Source organism: Myotis daubentonii, chromosome 16, assembly GCF_963259705.1.
Source record: "Myotis daubentonii chromosome 16, mMyoDau2.1, whole genome shotgun sequence".
NCBI lineage: Eukaryota > Metazoa > Chordata > Mammalia > Chiroptera > Vespertilionidae > Myotis > Myotis daubentonii.
In genome coordinates this window covers 3,573,749-3,594,047 of record NC_081855.1, presented here as the reverse complement: position 1 = coordinate 3,594,047, position 20,299 = coordinate 3,573,749, and the positions used below count along the sequence as shown (strand labels likewise).

At 58.3% G+C, this 20,299-nt stretch overlaps 1 protein-coding gene across 12 annotated transcripts in view; it reads left to right on the top strand.

The window, feature by feature from the left end:
- Window positions 1-20,299, top strand: part of TOM1L2 (target of myb1 like 2 membrane trafficking protein) — a 142,245-nt gene that overhangs the window by 112,163 nt on the left and 9,783 nt on the right. For 4 of the 12 annotated variants that reach the window (XM_059668382.1, XM_059668378.1, XM_059668386.1 and 1 more), the window contains 7 exons: window positions 539-697; window positions 3,193-3,309; window positions 9,423-9,556; window positions 11,305-11,353; window positions 11,662-11,785; window positions 15,492-15,609; window positions 16,644-16,719. In XM_059668382.1, the coding sequence (XP_059524365.1) occupies window positions 539-697; window positions 3,193-3,309; window positions 9,423-9,556; window positions 11,305-11,353; window positions 11,662-11,785; window positions 15,492-15,609; window positions 16,644-16,719 (777 nt within the window). Of the gene's footprint in view, window positions 1-538; window positions 698-3,189; window positions 3,310-9,422; window positions 9,557-11,304; window positions 11,354-11,661; window positions 11,786-15,491; window positions 15,610-16,643; window positions 16,720-18,774; window positions 18,841-20,299 lie in introns of all 12 variants that reach the window. The other 8 variants (XM_059668376.1, XM_059668380.1, XM_059668375.1 and 5 more) reach the window with 4 other exon arrangements.

Genomic DNA, 20,299 nt, shown 5'->3' with positions numbered 1-20,299 from the left:
GACATTTGGTTAAAGTGTAAAGTGTTTCCACCTGGCTAAAGTTTCCTGGGCTGAAGAACCTGCAAGGAGGCTAGTCGTCGCTAGGGAGAGGAAGCCAGGCTTTGCTATGTGACATCATTACCTGGCCGGAGGGAAGGACACTTAGCTTATTAGCCTTTTATATAGATAGATGATACAGAACTATGTTGTTGTTCCTGTAATTACAAAGAATGTTCAGTAAATTACATAATTACTATTTATATTAGTCTACTTGTAAAAGCCAAAACATAATCTTCTGGTACCAACTGAGGATCCCTAGGTGGCCCTAGTAATGGGGTACAGAGTGCTAGGGCTCTCCCTGCCGCCTTTTGAGGGGTCTGGGCTTGGCTTTGAGGGAAGCAGAGGGAGAGGCCATTGGGAGGGCGTAGAGGGAAAGACTGGGAGCAGAGGGCCCCTCTTCACAGGTGCTGCAGCTAGTGCTGCCCTGGGTGGGGCAGGCGCCAGGTCCTGCTGCGCAGGCAGTCCGAGTGAGCAGAGGACTCTGTTGTTGCCATGCCAGAGTGTCCCTGAAGTGGATCCAGCCGCCACCGTGCCCAGGTCCCAGGCGCAGCAGAGGACAAGTGCCGGCTCCTTTTCCTCGCCTCCTCCTCCTCCCTTCTCCGCGCCGCAGGCCCCGGCTCTGAGTGTGACCGGCCCCATCACAGCCAATGCAGAACAGGTACTTGCATACACCAGGCACAGGCAAGCCAGCTCTGCCCTCATTTGCCCTCCCAGAGACACGGGCAGGTGTCAGTGATACACAGAGGAAAGGGCCAGCCCCTCTCCTGAGGACTCACAGTCCGGTGGGGGAGACAGGTGCAAAGACAGTCAGGACTGCGGTCACATTGAGGTGGGAGAGTGTCCAGGTGCTGAGCCCAGATTGGGCAGTGCCTGGAAGGCAGCCTGAGCTGCTGCTGCGGAAGGTCTTGAAGCGGGAGAGGGGCCTTGCCAGGCACCATGCCGGGGCAGGGCTGGTGTGGGGCGGGGGGCAGAGGGGGTGGAGGGTAGGGGGCTCAGTGTGGGCCAGGGGCACTGTGTGGGGTGGGCAGGTGGGGGTGGTGCAGGCCAGAGGAAAGTGCACAGCAGGCGATGGTTGGAGGAGGGGCTAGTGCAGGGTGGGAGCGGGGAAGAAGCCGGGGCAGAGGTGAGGCCAGAGCACAGGAATGGAGCCGAGCTGGGAACAGCCTATGTGTGTGCTGATAGGGCGGACTTACCTGTGAGGCAGAGGCCGGGCAGGGAGACTCTTTAGGAAGCCTCTTCCTGCTTCACCCCAAACACTGCCTGCCTCCCTGAGGGACCTCCCGGGAAGCAATGCCCTTTAACCCCAACCCGGGTTTTTCGGTGAGATGTGGAGACTGATCTTTAGGTGATTCTCTAGAATTTCCATTAGTTAAAATTTCAGAATCGGTCAGGCTTGAAAAAAATCCATCCGATGTTTATATTTTTTAAATCCTCACATAGTACCTGTGACAATGTCATCATTCTGGGGCCTCATTTAAACAGAGGACAGATGATTCTGCCTGGTTCGTGGGCGTGCTGTGCCAGGGCCCCAGGAGGGAGCGGGCGGGAGGAGGGAGAGGCCAGCTAGCAGGCGCCAGCTTCCCCAGTCCTTTAGCCCTCAGGGTGCCTCCTGTCCATACAATGGGGCAGTAACCCTGCCCTCTTACCTGCTGGGCAGTCATGGGCCTGAGGGCAGTTGGAGGATATAAGCACCCAAGTTCTGCGTGCTCTGCTGAGGAGAGACTGTTGAAACGCATTTACCTTGACTGTGGGCCTCACTTCACTGAACTGTGCCCCTTTTCATCACCTACAATGACCAGGACCTGCCCCCCTGGGCAGACTGTGCCCCTTTTCATCACCTACAATGACCAGGACCTGCCCCCCTGGGCAGACTGTGCCCTTCTGCTCAGAGGGAAGGCAGCCATGTTTGAAGTTGGATGGCCCGAGGCCCTCCACTGTCTGCGTGTGGGAACGCGGGGTGAGGGGAGCCCTCAGCAGCCAGAACCGTGGAGAGAGGGTTTGGAACGCCTGAGGGGCATGAGAATTGCCCCTGGGGAATGAAAGCAGAGGCAGCAGGAGACCAGCCGGGCCTGGAGCACCCAGGGCTTCAGAGCCCACATGGCTTCTAACCGCGCAGTCCTGGGCCTCCTGGTCAGAAACCTCTTCTCAGCCAAGACCTGGGCCGTCCACCCGTCAGGCAGAGCCCGAGGCAGAGAGAAGCCTGCCAGGACCTGGCCTGCCCCCTGGTGGGCCATCCCTCCCATCTGTCCAGCCAGTAAACATGCATTGAGCCTCCTGTTCCTGTACCTGTGCGAGGGCACAGGCCTCAGGGGGCTGCGGGAAGAAGTGGGGAGGCCTCCGTGCACGGGGTCAAGTACAGGTCAGAGTGCCTGCGGTCCAGCTGTCTGCACATCCCAGCAGTGTCGGGTATATGTGTACCGACACGAGTGAGGGGGGCATTTCCACATCAGCTACCCGCAGCAACCCTGCACAACGTGGGGGTTCCCAGTTCCTTCTCAGGTGGGGAGACGGAGGCTCGGAGCTTAAGGTCCATCCTGTGGTGTTCCTGCTGCAGGAGAGATGGCCCAGGCCCAGGCTTTGGAGACCCTGTTGGGTGGGCGGGTTGGGTAGTTTTCGGGGGTTGTTATCCTTTGGTAGGGAGTGGCCTTCCCTGTGGTTTTCTCTCAGTGCCTCTCCCTCACTCTTGCCACACCAGGAAAGTGTGCATAACCTGGCCAGCCTCTCAGAAGGACATAGTATTTTGAGGATAAGCTGCTGGGAGCCAGAGTCTATAACTACTTGGTTCCTCAGCAGGGATCCCAGTGCTGAAGGGACTGGGGACCACACCTTCCACCTTTCCCTTGAAAGAGCAGAGGCAGAGGCCTGAGGGTGAGTCCCTGCCCCAGGGCGGGGAAGCGGGGGCTGCAGACCAGCTTGGTCATCTGGGCCCAGAGCGCTCTCCTTGCCCAGTGCTGCCTCCCAGTCCTGGGCAGAGTGACCGGGCTCTCCAGGTGGCCCCCCTCCCCCATCAGTACTCTCTAGACCAGAGGGAGACAAGACGGTGCTGCTGCTGCACTCCTTCAGAAGTGCAGCCTGTGTCCCATGAGGGCGGCGTCCCCGGCCAGGCACGGTGACCGACCTCTCCCTCCCTCTTCCCTCCTCTGGGCCCAACAGATCGCCAGGCTGCGGAGCGAACTGGACATTGTTCGAGGAAACACAAAAGTCATGTCTGAGATGTTAACGGAAATGGTTCCTGGGCAGGAAGATTCATCTGATCTGGAGTTGCTACAGGTGAGGGGCCTCATCTTGGGGCTCTGGGCCCAGGGATGCAGCTGGTGAGAGAGGGGCCGAGTCCATTTGGGCCCAGACCCAGCCTCATGCTTCCTAGAAACAGACAGAGGCCAGTACCAGGCTCTCTCTTTTTTATTTTCCTTAGTAACATTTTTTCCTGATTATAAAATGCCAATTGCAAAATCCATGCTCATCTAAAGAAAAAGGAAGTTCAAAGGAGAAAGGAGTAATTTTCTCTAATGCCGCATCCACAAATAGCCATCGCCAGTGCCTTGATGTTTATTTCAGATGTGGTTGAGATGATGTTATTATGTGTACAATCTGTGTGTATTGCTTTGCACCCTTAACATCATCAGCCTTCCCCCTCATCACGCCCTTCCCAGACCCCCGGGCCCTGGGGCAGCTGAAGTCCCTTTTCTCCTCCTGGACCCTGAGCATCCGTCCCCAGGCAGAGGTTGCTCACATGTGGCCCCGCGGCCCTGTCACTACCTGGCTTCTCCTCTGGACGCTTGTGGACCTGGCAGTTTGCCTGAAAGGGGTCTGGGTGCAGGGCTGGCCTGCGGGGGGGCCTTGTGTTAGAGCCAGACACCCTGCCTCGGGCCTGTTTCCCAGGCCCGCCACTCCCGTCTCAGGCTCTGGCCCCGCCTGAGAAGCAGTGCCCCTCTGAAGGGGTGGAGAGAGGGTGCTGTAGACTCCCAGGTGCCAGATCTTTTCAGTGAGAGGCAAGATGCTTGAGTAAATAAATCGGGAGCCAGACGGGCCTGGCGAACGGGTGTGAGTGCACCAGGCAGGCCTCGTGTTGCTATTCTCGTCTGCCCTCGGGCCGTCAGTCTTGGGCCCCTAAGTGCCCCACATCCCCCCTGCTGTTGGCACACACCTGCAGCCTGTGGAGGCCCGTCTGATGGCCGGTCCTCAGGAATGCACACAGCCATCTCTTTTGTGCCCCCTTCATCCTTCGAAGCCATCAGCTCCCGGGGAGAGGAGCAGGGCTGGAAGCCTGTTCAGGGCCTAACGCAGAGCAAAGCCCGAGAGGCACTGAGATGCTGTGCCGAGGCCTGCCCTGAGGAGCTCGCCGCTGACTGCCGGAGACGCGGCTCATCTCCCCGAAACTGTGGCGTTAGGCTGCTCTTGAAGCCAAGATGAGACCCTCTGCCAGCTGAGCAAGGCAGCCTCACTGAGACCTGGCAGACCGGGCTTGCCTCACTGAGCAGGGCCAGCTGTCCGCATGCCACACTCCAGGGGACCCAGCACCCATACTGCGTGTTGGCCTCCACTCGCGCCTGGGTGATGGGTTCTTCCGGGCATTCCCGGAGGCACTGGGATCTGTGATTAGTCCGGAAGCGGCGGGAGCTGAGGGGCTGCTTGAGGTAGCTCTGCGCTGTGTCAGCATCAGAATTCCTGCTGACAAGGGCTTGCAGTGGACAGAGCGGAGCTCCTGGCAGCGGGGGTGGGGGTGAACAAAGCCAGCCTGCCTCCAGACAGCCGAGCAGACCCAGACAGCAGGGATGTGCTGTGTGCCAGTGCGTGCGCGTGTGTTCTAAAACAAGCCCATGAGCCAAGACAAACAGAACCTAATCTCCTGGTGTCAGCTCACAGTCTTCAAAAATAGGTTGCTTCCCATGACGTTTTCTTCCCTCTGTTTTGTTCCAACTCTGAGCCTCCCAGCCTCGCTGCTGTCTTTAAATCAAACGGAAAGAGCGGCTCTGGTACAGCGGGAGGCTTCGGGAGTCGGGCGCTCTGTGAACAGACATGGCCCCGGCTGCCGGCCAACTCTTCAGTCGTTCCTGACATCTCTCCTCCTCTTCCTCCCCATCCATCAGAAGCCAGCCAGGGAGGGTCTCCCAAGGGCCAAGGTCAGATCAAACAGTGAGCCTTCCATGTGGGAAAACGGCACAGGCTGCTGGGAAAGTGGCAGGATCAGCCCATCCCCAGGACCCCTTAGTGCAAGTGGAGGGCAGCCAGATGGCTGAGTAGAAGCTGTCAGAGCTCACAGGACTGGCCAGGGCCATGGAAGTAAACGCTTTTGTCACCAGCCCAAATGTTCACGCCAACAAAAGCCGCTCCGTCTCGAGTGTGAGCTGCTGGTGGAGGCGGAGGAAATGGGAAGAGAGGAAATTGGAGGTGTCAGCCCTGGATTCACTGTGTGACAGACCATGATGATGGGTGGGTTTCATCCCGATCGCTTCCTGGGAGTCACAGAGCCGTTCTGCTGCAGCCTCGCCGCAGCCCTGCGGAGGGCAGAGCAGCCCAGGGAGCACTGGGCCTGAGGACTTGGGTGGTTACTGTGGCTGAGGGAGGCGGAGGCCACTCCACTCCCCTGCGCTGTCAGCCTCTCAGGAGCTCCCGGGAGAGTAAGCCGCCGCGGGACCCAGCAGCTCCTCAGTGTGTGGGCCTCTGCTCTGGGCTGGGAGACCTCCTGGCAGCAGCCAGCTCCACACCTACGCCGAGTCCCTCCCGCCTCGTTCTTAGCAGCAGCTGTCGGTCAGCCCGTGGAAGCCCTTGGTCAGACTTTGGGGAGCAGCACAGCAGGGCAGGAAGGCGCCACTCGTTCAGCCGCTCAGCCGCGGACTGAAGAGCTGGTGATGCTCGCAGGGCCTGGCCCATGGAGCATGGCGGGACCACCGTCACCAGGGAGGGATGGGGATCCTGTTTGTGTGCTGCCTGGTGCCGGGCGCAGGCACGGCGGCCACAGGCTGCAGCCTGTCTCCCTGTACCTGCTGCCCTGTCCGTCTCTAACACCAGCAGAAACACATTCCACGTTCACACGGTAGGTATGAACCTACCTTAAATGCTTGAGCCTGCCGCGACCCAGTCTCGGGGTGCAGATGCAGCTGTGGGCAGCCCACCTTGAGGATGGCCAGGCGGTTCTCAGCAGGGACGGACATTAGAAGTTGAGAGCGCCATCCCCTGAGAACCCTCCTCTCTTTCTCCCGTGCTGCTGGCCGTCTCTGCCCCCCACACACAGGCACTGCGTGGGGCCTAGCGTGGCTGCACCCACACCGCTGAGGTCCGCGCCTTCACTGCGGCCTGGAGTCCCCACTCGGGACTCTAGTGAGCCTGGTGCTGTCGTTTGGTGCCTTCTGTCTCTTTCAAATGAGCTTTTTGGATTTTGTCTCCAGTTAATAACTTTTAATTAGTTCAGTGATGCTCACAAGGGCATTCCTGCGGCCAGGCACCAATGGTAGAGAACCTTTCTGCACGCTGTCCACGAAGAGGAGGGGCAGGCATTGATCGCCCTCTCGCTCCCCTCTTTCTGCATCTCATTTCAACAAAAGACTGGGAGGCCAGGACCGTTTTCCGTGGAGAAATCTGGTTTATTCTACACATTTAGCTTCATTATTCCCCTTTCTCTTCAACAAAGAACTTATTCACCCACCCCCACCCCCCAGAGCTCTAGGAGCAGGTCTTCAGGACTCTGTTCCATGCTCCCCAGGACCGGGAGGGGGTTCGGAGGACACCCAGAGCGAGGACCTAAGGGTGGTTCTGTGAGGTGGGGATGTGCATGCCCTTGAAGAAAAGATCAAGGCATTGGGATCAATTAGACAGAAAAGAGATATTTTAATAAGATGCTCTGATAGGTGAGGGCTTTTGCACAAAGAACAGTAACCAGCTGTTCTCCCTCTCTGTTGAGAGCCAGACCCAGAAGGAGGCCAAAGCCCAGATTGTCACCATTTAAGAACTTCTGTCCCAGCTGTTGTTTAGCGGGAAGGCTGCCCAGCGGTGAGCGAGCGGGCTCTCTGTCTGGAGGTCTGGAGGCAGGGGAGGCAGAGCAAGGTCTCCCACGGCACCGCAGCCTGGCTGTGGGGGACCCCGTGGAGGCCATGCGGTGCTAGCTGGTGCTGTGGTGGCAGAAATCTTAGCATTCTAGTCCTCCTCTCACCATCTAGCTCTTTGTCTTTTCTCTTCCTGTTTAACTTTGTTTTGAGACAGTAACTTACAAGGTTAAAGCATGGACATGTAAAGCTTTCTCTCTGACTCAGACCCCGGGCCGGACGCCCTGGTGCTCCTCTGGGGTCGGGGAGGGGAGGCTCTCCTGGGGGTCCGGGCAGCTTCCTTGTCATCCCCTGGCGGTGGTGGGGCCAAGGCAGCAAGTGCAAGGCCAGAGCAGGTGCTTCTGGCATCCCTGCCTCCTGCTCCAGGGTGAGAGCTAGCAGAGGCCTCAGAAACCATCTGCCTCTTCCCACACATTTCCGTCAGGGACTGGAACTCTTCTCCACAACCGAGTCCTCCACAGACCCGGAGTGTTTAAAACAGATCAAAGCAGAGCTGCCTGGCTGCTGCAGGGTCGGTGCCCCAAACCCCTGCTGTGAGGCACCTCAGAGGTTCACCATTTCTGCACCCCTTGTTTTCCCCAGGGAGACAGAAGCCAGAGAGTCCTGGAGGCCTGGGGGGCTAATGCAGGGGACAGGGCGAGGACAGTGACGGGAGCTGGTGTTCTGAGCAGACCAGGGTGCAGAGCATTTTATTTATTTATTTTTACATATTTTTACTAGAGGCCTGGTGCACAAATTTGTGCATAGTTGCGGTCCGGCCAGCCTGCCCTGATGGGGGCTGATCGAGGCCAGGCTGGCAGGGGGTGGGGATGCAGGAGGTTGTGGGGAGCCGATTGGGGCCCCTGTCGGGCCTGTTGGCCACTGCAGTGTGCGTCACTGTTCCGGTTGCTTGGCTTTTATATGTATAGATTGATTTCAGAGAGAAAGGAAGAGAGAGAGGTAGAAACATCAATGATGAGAGAGAATCATTGATCAACTGCCTCCGGCAGGCCCGCTACTGGGGATGGAGCCCGAAACCTGGGCATGTGCCCTTGACTGGAATTGAACCCGGGACCCTTCAGTGTGCAGGCTGATGCAGGTTCAGAGCACTTGAGATCAAGGTCCTCCTCCTGCCTCCAGCCCAGCCTGGTGCTGCTGGTGGGATGGTACTACCTACCTGGGCTGGTTTGGCCCGGGGGTAGGGAGAGAGGGGTTATGAGAATCCAGTGATTTGCTTAAAGCCCTCCTCTTTCCAGGAATGGTCCCGCCTTCTCCAAAAACCTAAAATGGTAGTCTTAGGGGAACCAAGAATGAGAGTCTGTTCATAGAAAAACCCAGAACGTCCAGACACTGGACTTGCTTCTGGCCCTATTGACCAAGAAAGACTGACAGAGGGCTGGCAGCAGGGCAGAACCGAGACAGAGGCCGTAGCCAGCTGGCCAGGGCCCAGGACCCCAACGTCAGAGCATCTCCACAGGAAGCTGCCAAACGTAGGTACTTCAGTCTTGAAAAATACAGCTGCGCTTCGGTGCTCCTGGGCTGCCCCCACGGGCCAGGCTTCTTTCCTCAGGGAAGGAGCCCCCAGGCCGAGCCGCCTGGGAGAGTGGCCAGCGTAGAATGGCCTGGATGTGCCAGCAGCACCCTCCTCCTTCGCCACGGTCTGCTTGCTCTGTGGTGAGCTGACCTGTCACGGTCCCTCCCCTGGTCTTCCCTGCAAGGTCAAGCCCGGCACTCATCCCGCCCACAGTGAATATCTGATGGTGTCATAAAACACTCCTGCCGTTGCTGCGGGTACAGATACACAGAGCTCGTCGGTCAGCAGGGTCTTTTCCTGTTACCGGTCAGTTTCCCACGTGGCCACCCCTGTCAGCCAGCAGCTCCGCTGTGGGGCGTGGTCCTGTGCAGGTGCACAGCAGGCGAGTACAGTGTTTGCTGCTGCACCCACTGCGCTGGCCAGAAAAGAGGCCGCACCCGAGTGTCCCAAATGGGAGATGGTGCGACACGTTATAATACACACACAGGGGTGAGACTGAAGTGGCAGGAAAGCTGTCTGGAACATTCTGTTGAAGAGAAAAAGCCAGCTGCAAAGAATCCTCTCTTCTATTTTAAATCTGGTTCGTGCAGCATGTCGTTGTGTCACCCCGCAGTCTGCAGGCCTGGACATCTGTCTGTCTAGGGAACAGGAGCGGGTTTGCTTGGGAGTAAGGGGGCAGTGAGGGAGGCTTCCACTTTGCATCCTACACACACCCGGCTTTATGAGCAAGCACGTACTCCCGTAAGACTTGAGGAGCAGGGCACGTTTTCCCAAAGGAAAGAGATGTGGCCAAGGCCCAGCCAGGCTAGCCAGGCGTGTGTCCCCAGGAGCTGCACAGGACCTGCCGGGCCATGCAGCAGCGCGTGGTGGAGCTCATCTCGCACGTGTGCAACGAGGAGGTCACCGAGGAGCTGCTGCGCGTCAACGACGACCTCAACAACGTCTTCCTCAGATACGAGAGGTGGGCGCGGCTCCTTCCTTCCCCTCGGAAAGCTGGTGGCCAGAGCGGGCTTCTTTCAGGAACAGAGGGAGGGAGATTAGGTTTGGAAACTACCCACCAGAGACGCTCATTTGCTCCAGGCGACAGGGAAATGGCTCTTATTCTCCTGGGAGTCTCTGCCCTTTGCAAGCCTCTTGCTGCTCTGCCTTCCTCAGCACCTGCCCCAGAGGGGAAGGGCCGGCACCGGGCGCCGGGCCCTGCAGCTGCTGCACCTGCCTCTTTAAAGACCCTTTGAGCTTGAAAAGGGTTAAAGGAAAAATATCCATAAGGAAAAAGACTTTTCTCTTTTCCATCTTAAAAAAAGGAGGTTTTTCCCTTCCTTCGCAAATGTCAGGGAGCCTGAGTGTCCGGCAGGGGCAGGAAGGCCGGGTGCTGCGTAGGGAGCACGCGCTCTCTCAGTTCCTCCTGCGGCCGGGCCACCAACGGGCTTGAGGTAACGACCTTGCAGGTCCTTCTCCCTTTCCGAAGCCTCTGGAAAAGTGCAGCCTCCGCAGCTGCAGGCCCAGGTGTAGGAGATGGAATGCAAGCAGCTCCGCCCGTGGCTCGGGCTCTCCCGGGGGCGCCTCCTACAGGCCCCTCGACTAGCTTAAGCCCCAATCCCCTGGAGACTGGGGGTCCTGGCCCCTCGCTGACTCATGGCATGACGGTCTGGCACCTGTTACGGTCAGTGTGACAGATACTTGCATTTGGGGTCTGAGAGGGTGACTTTGCTGGGGTTGTCACAACCCTGGGCTTTGTCTCAGCTTTAGCTGAGGCAGCAGGGAAGGTGGCCCTGTCGGCTGACAGGTGAGGCGGCCTCCGCAGAGGGCGTTGGGCCAGCAGAGACGAGCCAACTGGGGACAGGAGCCAACCTGAGTGCCTTGACCCTTGGTCTTGCCTTGTGGTCCCAGTTTTAAATGGCCTGACTTTTAACCTGTCAGGCTCCTTTCAGCCCCTTCGAGAACAGGTGGCAGGAGCTGTGTGGGCACTTCCACTAGCCTGCCAGTCCCGGCCGACCACAGACTCAGCGCCTGGGGCCACCAGGCCTGGTGCCTCCCAGCCAGGTGGGGGGAGGGACTCCACTCCTCCTGAGAGACCCTCAGCACCCCGTCCTCACCATGTCCCTCGTGGAGATGCCTGCTCACAGGCGCTGGCCCCAGCAGCCGGGACCCAGTGAAGTCTGCTTCTCCGGGTCCAGCTGAAGAGTCCGAGCTACCCCTGCCCATAGCTTTTGGGAGCTTTTCAGTGTCACGCAGCCGCTCGCCCCTCACAGTCTCTCTTGTCTCCCACCCGGGTAAGAGAGGAGGGTTCTGTAGCTGCTCTGAGCCAAGTCCCAGGCTGGGCGTGGCCTGGCTGCAGCCCCCAGAGACCCCCCACGGCAGAGGGCGTGCCTGTCCTCCAGGGCCTGCCCCCTGTGACATAGGGCTTTAGCCTGGCTCGGCTCCTGTGAAATGGTTGGCCCAACCTCCCGCTCCAGTGACAGGAGGAGCACCGAGCCCAGCGTCTGAGGGGATGGCTGGGTGCTTACAATGGCCTGATGTGCCAGCCACCACCCTGCTCCCGCACCTCAGGGCCCATGGGTGAAGCCCACACAGGGGAAGGGGGTGACGTGCGTGTGTGGGCCGCTCTCCCGGCCCTAACATGGGCCTGGTTGGTCTCCTTCCTGGAACCTCGGTCCCAGAAGCTCTTAGTGCCACCACCCTCCCTCACGGGGCTCCCCTTCCCGTTAGGTTCGAGCGATTCCGGTCCGGCCGCTTGGTCCAAAACGCCAGTAACGGGGTGAGTACTCCCTGGGCCTCCGCGGGGCTCCGAGGCTGGGAGGGCCGCCTCGGGCGGGGGTGGGGTCTCGCTTGTTCCTTGACCAGGATGTAAATATTGGTGAAATGAGCAGCTCGCGCTGTTGACAGGCTGCTGAGGCAGAGCCAGCAGGCACATCCTGGGGGCAGTGGGCAGGCTCCCCATGCCAGGGCCCACAGTGGACCCCTGGCTCCTGTATTGGCACGGCGTTGAGACCACACTGTGCCTGCGGCTGAACCTCAGCCAGGGCCCCAGGGCTCACGGGCTCACTGCACCTCCTGCTCCGACAGGTACTGAGTGAAGTGACCGAGGACAACTTAATAGACCTGGGGCCGGGGTCTCCCGCCGTGGTGAGCCCCATGGTGGGGAGCACGGCACCCCCACCTTCCCTCTCATCCCAGCTTGCTGGCTTGGGTGAGTATCTCATGAGGGTGAAGGACCTCCTTCGCAGTCCCCTTCCTGGCAGAGTCGGATCAGAACTCCCTCTTCCTGTTGGAAGGCCCGAGAGCCTTTCGGGAGCCCATGGCAAAGTGTGTTCCTGAGTCCTGACCAGTTGCACCACCTTCAGTTCATACCTTCCTTCCCTAACTTAAAGTTGTGACCTACATTGGAAAGCAGGGGTTAGGGGAGTTCCAAGGAACAGGAAGTAGTTTGCTTTTTAAAGAAAGACAGCTGCTCTGTTTGATCTGGAATATTCCTTGTGGTCGAAGCGCTTTCCTTCTCAATATCAAGGAGGTAGGCCAAGGACGGCAGACAGGTTCAACTCACGGACAGCTTGGAACACAGGTCTGAGGGGGGTGCTGTCACCACTTCAGAGCTTGAAAGATGAGTCTGGGATTGATCGGTGATGTCTGCCACTGGCTTGGAAATAGGAAGGGACGGCACTGACATACTTGCTCTCCATGAACTAACATTAGCTAAAGTATTCTATTGTCTGAAATCTGAAACAAGAAACACTACTTTTCCATAGTTCATTCGGTTTAAAAGTGTGACTATGACCACTATAGTGCTGCAAATACACAGTATGATGCCAATTTATTGTATTATAGTATTGAAATAATAAGCATGGCCCTCTCAAAATTCTCTTATTAAATTTGATTTTAGAGAGGAAGGGAGAGGGAGAGAGAGAGAAACATTGATAGGCTGCCTTCTGCACGTCCTCTACTGGGGATCAAGCCTGCAACCCGGACATGTGCCCTGACCAGGAATCAAACCGGCACCTCTTGGTTCACTGGACGATACCTAACCAACTAAGTAACATTGGCCAGGCTCAAAATTCTTTCTCCCATCCTGTTCTAATTTCTTATCCTATACTAGAGGCCCGGTGCACAAAAATTTGTGCACTGGCGGAGGGGGGGGGTCTCTCAGCCCCACTTGTGCCCTCTCATAGTCTGTGACCCCTTGGGAGATAACGACCTGCTGGCTTAGGCCTGCCCCCGGGTGGCAGAGGGCAGGCCTAATCCCTAGGTGCAGCCCCTGGTCGGGCTCAGAGCAGGGCCGATTGGGGAGTTGGGGCACCGCACCCTGTCATGCACAGAGCAGGGCGGATCGGGAGGTTGCGATGCCACCCCCAGTCACGCTCAGGGTAGGGCTGATTGGGGGGTTGGGGCACCGCCCCCTGTCACACTCAAGGCAGGGTCGATGGGGAGATTGCGGCGCCACCCCTTGTCACGCACAGAGCAGGGCCCATCAGGGGGGTTGGGGCGCCGCCCCCTGTCACCCACAGAGCAGGGCTGATCAGGGGGTTGGGGCACTCCCCCCTGTCACACTCAGGGCAGGGACGATGGGGAGGTTGCAGCTCCACCCCGTCACACACAGAGCAGGGCCCATGGGGGTTGGGGAACTCCCCCCTATCAGGCACAGAGCAGGGCCGATCAGGGGGTTGGGGCGCCTTCCCCTGTCACAAACAGAGCAGGGCAGATAGGGAGGTTGTGGCCTCGCGCCCTGTCACACACAGAGCCACGGGGCAATCAGGGGGTTTGGGCGCTGCCCCCTGTCACGCTGCTTCAGGGGCCAGGAGGCCTCGCTGCTCCGCTGATCCCGGTGCTGGGAGGCCTCGCTGCTCCGCTGATCCCGGTGCTGCTCTGCTGATCCCGGTGCTAGGAGGCCTCGCTGCTCCGCTGATCCCGGTGCTGGGAGGCTCCACTGATCCTGGTGCCAGGAGGCCTCATGGCTCCGCTGATCCCAGTGCTAGGAGGCCTCGTGGTTCTGCTGATCCCAGTGCCAGGAGGCCTCGCGGCTCTGCTGATGCTGGGAGGCATATTACCCGTTTACTATATAGGATAGAGGCCTGGTGCATGGGTGGGGCCTGGCTGGTTTGCCCTGAAGGGTGTCCTGGATCAGGGTTGGGGTCCCACTTGGGTGCCTGGCCAGCCTGGATGAGGGGATGATGGCTGTTTGCAGCTGGTCACACCCCCTTCAGGGTGGGGGTCCCCATTGGGGTGCCTGGCCAGTCTGGGTGAGGGGCTGAGGGCCGTTTTCAGGCTGGTGGGTGACTGAAGCTCCCAACCTCTCCTTTTTTTCTTTTCTTTTTAAATCTGGGATTTATTTACCTTCTATGGCTGTCACTGGAACTGAGAGCCGGCTCCAGCTCTGAGACCTCGGCTGCTGAAAGCAGATATTTGGCTTCTATAATTGAAACACTGTTGCAACTCCAGCTCGGCTGGATGGCTGAAAGCATGGGGTTTGTTTAGCTTCAATAATTGCAACATTGTTTCTTAGAGTGCAAGCTCAGAGCCTAGCAGCAGTAGGCAGGGAACCTTGACTTCCTCCTTCACTGGAGCAAGCAAGCCTCCTGTTCGCTTCAGCTGCCTGGCTGCCGGCCGCCATCTTGGTTGGCAGTTAATTTGCATATCGCCCTGATTAGCCCATGGGAAGCGTGCCGGAGGTACGGTTAATTACCATGTTTATCTATTATTAGATAGGCTGGTAAAACCCTAATATGCAAATTGACCAAACAGCAGAATGACTGGTCACTATGACATCCACTGACCACCAAGGGGCAGACGCTCAATGCAGGAGCTGCTCCCTGGTGGTCAATGTGCTCCCACAGGGGAGCGCCGCTCAGCCAGAAGCCAGGCTCACGTCTGGTGAGCACAGCGGTGATGGCAGGAGCCTCTCCCGCCTCCATTGCAGGCAGACGGTAAGGAGGGGTCCTGGACTGCGAGAGGGATCTTTGTCTGCCGGCTTTGTAAGCCGGCAGGCAGACAACCCTCAAGGGGTCCCGGACTGCGAGAGGGCGCAGGCCAGGCTGAGGGGCCCCCTCCCCCCCCCCCCAGTGCACAAATCTCTTGCACCAGGCCTCTAGTTTCTTAATATTTATCTTTATAACTTCATTTTATTTCAATTGAATTGAGGTTTTATTTCTGGCTTCTCAGTATCTCATATTTGTAGCCCCTGTTTCTCTTTCAGAACAGGTTTCTCTCCTTCAGTCCATTCAGCATATGGCCACTGGATTCTCCCAAAGTTCAAATTGAATTATGCTGCCTCCCTTCTTTAAAAAGGGCTCATGCTTTCCATCCACTCCTTTCCTGGCATTCGAGGCTTTTTCCAGCCTTCCCCACCTGCCTTGCCAGCCTTGTCCTCCATTAGCTCCCAGGGCATTGCTCACTGCACGTGCCCTGACTGCCAGCCTGCGCCTGCCTGTGTCTCCCTCCCCACACAGAGTCCACTGTCCCAAGTACTACTGCTATCTGTCTGTCTCTCACCTGCTCTGTGACTCCTTGAGACCAAGGTCCACATCAGATTCAGTTTGGTTCACTCAGGACCTAGTTCTGAGCATGGTGGGCACCTGCAAAATATTTGTCAAATAACTAAACGTCCAGGTCCTTAGACATTGGGATTGAGGTGACGAAGAACCCCCAACACGGGCATTGTGGGAAACCTGTAAGGTCCCTGGCCCCGGGCACCCCCTTCCCACTGCCAGTGCTCTCCCTGCCATTCAGAATGACTTCTCCATCTGGACTGCTCCCGTGGCCCCTCCTGCACAGGGTGACCTGGGTGTGCCCCCTGCCCTCCCCACAGAACTTTCATCTGCTCAACTGGCGTCTTAACTTTGGGACCCCCGTGAAGTCCATGACCCATTTTGTTCTCATCTCCCTCGTTTCTCCTGTTGCCGCAGACCTGGGGGCAGAGAGCGTCAGCGGCACCCTGAGTGCGCTCCAGCAGTGCGCCCCTCCGGACAGCGCTGGCACGTGCGCCCAGACCACAGGGAACTCCTCAGCCGAACAGCGCAAGGCGTATGTGGGGATCATTCCAGTGGCTCCTGGAAGCTATTTGGGGAGATTGATCCAGGCCTGGTCACGGGCCAACACAAAGAGGCCTTTTATTTACCGTCCAGGACGGCCAGGAGCTTTGAAATATGGCTGAGAGGACTTGGCAGTAGACACAGATGTTGAATGAGTGAGCACCAGCCCTGCTGGCCTGGGCGGCTGCAGTTGGAGGCCCCATCAGTCTAAGAGCGCCCTGCTGCTCTCTGCTTCTGGTGCGGCTGCTGCCTGGGCTATAGGGGAGGCAGCCAGGAGGGCAGCCGCAGGACGCCTGCTGGGCAGTGAGGCTTCCACCCACGAGTGTGCGTGGGGCTTCCCTGGTAGCAGCTCTGGCCAGCAGGAGCCAGAGGGAATTGGAGTTTATTCCAAAATAGACAATCCCCTGTGTCACAGGGAGGCCCAGGGACAGCCAGCCCAGGCCCTGCTTGTGGGTGCACTGAGCTGCTGCTGGGACCTCCCTCCACAGCCGTGGCACTTCCCTGTCCTCGCGCCTTAGAGGGTTAGAGGTGCCCGTGCTGTCACTCCAGAGGGTGACGGAGCAGTGCGAGCCCAGGGGAGGGCGGCCGAGCTAGTGCTGGAGGAAGCACCTCCCAGCCTCGGGCAGGCAGACAACAGGTGAGCCCTAGCCTCTGCCCATGCCAGGGCTGCGGAAACGTTCTTCTAAGTCAGTGATGGCGAACCTATGACACGCGTGTCAGAGGTGACATGCGAACTCACTTTTTTAGTTGATTTTTCTTTGTTAAATGGCATTTAAATATATAAAATAAATATCAAAAATATGTCATTGTTTTACTATGGTTGCAAATATCAAAAAATTTCTATATGTGACACAGCACCAGAGTTAAGTTAGGGTGTTTGAAAATGCTGACACGCCGAGCTCAAAAGGTTCGCCATCACTGTTCTAAGTGCATGTGAGGAAGGTGCCATGGGTAGGAAGGGACTGCAGGCCACCCCCACCCCATGACCCTGGGGCACTGACTCTGCTTGTGCTGCTTCATCTCCAGGGTAACCTGTGAGGACCCCCAGGCTGCCGGAGGACTCCCTTCTGCCCTGGACAGTCGGAAACAGATCTCCGAAGTGGTAGGTCTGGCCCTGCTTTTCTGCCTGGAGTCCGTGCAGGGGAGCTGGGCAGTTTGGTAAAGCTGGCGAGGTGATGAAGCAGACGCAGGCTTGGTGGAGGGCGGGAAGGACCGGAGATAAGGCAGAAGTGGAGGATGGTGCTCGTCCGGCCCCAATGCACCCTGGTTTCTGTAAGTCTCAGATCATCGTAGGGGAAAGGAGTTGTGTCTTCATGTTTCTCGTGAGATTGTTCCCTCTGCCAAGCGGTGTGTGTGAGGTGTGTGGATGAATGTTTGTTTGCAGGGGCAGGGGAGGGCTGGGCCTCCTTCTGAGGCCCCCCGGCTGGGCTAGGAAAGGGCGTGCCCATTGCTCCTCTACCGTCCCCGCTCCCCCCACCCCCCCATGGGAGTTGCTTCCCGAATGCCAGTGTCAGGCCTCCTGCAGCTCGCCTTGGGGAAGGGCCTCCTCCCTCCTAGTTGGCCAACTGCGTCCTTCTGCTCTGGCCACCAGGGGGCACAGAAGAGCCAGCCCAGCTGCCTTCGTCTCAGTCCCCTGCCTTTCCACAGAAGGGTGGGCAAACCCGAGACCAGACTCCCGGAATCTGTGCAGCGGCCACGGCTCTGTTTACCCATTATTTAGAATGTCCTCCCCCGGCTCCGGAGGGCGTTTAGGAACTGGGCGGAGGCCCTGCCACATGAGGTGCCCCTCCTCCCCGCCCTCCCTGGCCTGGCCTGCAGCCTTGTCCCTCAACCAGGCTGACCCGGTTTGCTTCCCACTCTGTCTCCAGGGCCTGCCCTGTCCGTGGCGTGTGCCCCACCACACCTTTGCCATTATCAATGCCCACGCCTGGGTCTGAGCTTAGGACATGTGGCCAGCTTCCCACCCTTCACCCTTTGGGTGTGTGGCTTGGCCAGCCTCAGCTTTCAAAGGCCTTGCTGAGTCCAGCGTGTCTCCACGTGGTGGTGGCAGGCTGCTCTCTCTTCATGCTGACTGCTCGATGGGCGATGCGGGGAGCAGGGTTCCTCTTAGCTCTGCATGTATGTGTGTGTGTGTGTGTCTGTGTGTCTGTGTCTATCTCTGTATGTGTCTGTGTGTGTGTCTATCTCTGTGTGTCTGTGTGTCCATATATGTTTGTGTGTGTGTTTATCTCTGTGTGTCTGTATATCTGTGTCTGTCTGTGTGTTTGCATACCTGTGTGTGTGTGTCTCTGTGTGTCTGTGTGTTTTCATGCCTGTGTGTGTGTGTGTCTCTGTGTGTCTGTGTGTTTGCATACCTGTGTGTGTGTGTCTCTGTGTGTCTGTGTGTTTTCATGCCTGTGTGTGTGTGTGTCTCTGTGTGTCTGTGTGTTTGCATGCCTGTGTGTGTGTGTGTCTCTGTCTGTCTGTGTGTTTGCATACCTGTGTGTGTGTGTCTCTGTGTCTGTGTGTTTTCATGCCTGTGTGTGTGTGTCTTTGTATCTTTGTCCCCACACACTGGCTCACGTGCACCTGCAGGCCAGGGCTTCAGGTCATGTTCATACACTAACCCACACTGGCCTGGAAAGGAACACTGGGTCCAGGGAGACAGGAAGAATGCACGAGGGAGGGGAAGATGGATAGCCACGCCTCCACAGTGCAACCAAATCAGTTGTCTTGCTTTTAAAAAAGGTAACGTACCCAAATTTAGAGTTTAAGGGTTTGGGAAATGAACATACAGGTAACTGAGAAAGAGGAAAAAAGGAAGAAAAAGCAAAGCTAAGTTAGAAAAAAGTAGGAATGATTTGTAAAGGCTGGTTCTTCGGTAAGCCGCCCCTTGCCGCCTGGGAGCCCTCCCTGGGAGCAGCAGCTCCGGGCGGTCTGTGGCTCCTGGAAGCCGCCCGGTGCCCTGGAAAGGCGGCACAGGGGGCCCTGGAGGGCTTGCTTACTTTACTAACCTCTTCACAGGTAGGTAGGGGGCGTGGTGGGGAGGCCCCTGGGCCAGGGCCGACATGACACATGATCACTCGAGCGGCCTCTGTCCTGTGGGATGTGCTGTTGCTTCTTGGTTATGGGTCTCGCTGTGACTTTTCTTTCTGGGACTTTCCTGTCCTCCGTCCAGGAGAGAGTTAAAGGTGGGGACGCTGACCTGGAGCCCATAGACAGCTGGCTCGTGACCCAAGGAATGGTGAGCGGCCACTAGCTGAGCAGAGCGCCGTGTCCCCCAGCGCTTACCTATGTCCCCGCTGAGCCCTGTGAGTCAGACAGCACAGGCCACTCTCCCCTTCCAGCTGGGTGCCAAAGCGTCTCCTGAAGCACAGACCCAGCCGCCTCTGGTTTCTGCTGAGGTCCCGGCCCGGGCCTTTGGGGTCCGGAGCGTCTCCGGGGGGCGGGCCCTTCCCTCCTTTTACTGTCTCTGGGGCGCTCAGCAGTATTCCCTCTCCAGGGTGAGTGGTCACTGGCTTTTGCTTCTAAGAGAACAGACTCCAAGCCTCTGACCAGCTGGTACAGCCCCAGCCTGTGAGGGCAGCGCGAGGCGCTGGCTCCGCCGTGCTCCATAGGGTCAGGGTTTGTGCCCACTGCGCCCCAGAGGCTCTGCGGCCTCTGACAGGCACACACACGGAGCCGGACAGAAGAAGCAAGGCTGGCCGGGGTTAGCGTCACACATGTAGTTGGGGCTCAGGAGGTAAAGCCTTTCTGCACAGAACCGGGGCGGCGCTCGTGCCTGGCCTGGCCAGGTGGGTCTCTCTTCCCTCCCCTGACCGGGTGGCCCTGCGCCCGGTGTGTGGGAAAGGTGACCTCGTCCTGGCTGCTTGTCCTGCTGGGAGTGACCATTCACCTGGGGAAGCCACAGCCCTCAACAAGATCTGCACCCGCACGCCGAGCAGACAGGCGGGATCCTGGGCCTCTCCCTGCAGCTGGAGGTGCAGCACCGGTGCACACAGGGAAGACTGTAACTGGCCGTGGGCCGTGCCAGGCTGTGGCCAGGGGCGGGTGTTCAGGCAGGGCAGCATGCGAGGGTGTCTGCCTGCCAATGGCTGGAGCAGGCGACCCTGCACGCCATGCTCAGGTGGGGCTAGCCCTCTCCTCGCTCTGTTTCTGCAGACCTCACAGCCCATCTTAGAGAGAGGGGCTGCCTGAGCCCCTCATTTGCTTCTTCAGGGGCAGGCTGGGGCCCTGGCCCACGTGTGGGTGGCTGTAGAGCAGGACCCCTGGAGACCATGTCCACTCCGTTGTCCAAATTGGAAGGATCCAGGCATGTGTCCTTGTGCCTTTAAGCCTGCCAGGAAAAGGACACTGCCCCCAAAAGTCGCCCTGAGCGTGGCCCCGGCAGCTGGTGGTGGTGGCTGCCTCTGCCACACAGGCCGTCGCAGCCACCCTGTCCCCTCCCGGAGCTCCGTCCCCGGAAGCAAGCCCAGCTAACAGCTAACGGCCTCCCCTGCCTGCCTGCAGTGTTTTCCTTTAAAACGACGCACATTAACTGCTTTGCCTTACTTCCCGTAGTGCAGCGCCCTGAGTCTGCCTACATTCCCAGGTACAGATTCTTTACTTGGAAGCTTTTTGTGCTGCTGAGTGCGACCAAAGGCCCGTAGGCCGCTCCTCACAGCGGGTGCGGGGAGCCCGTCGGGAGGAGGTCTCACTTCTCT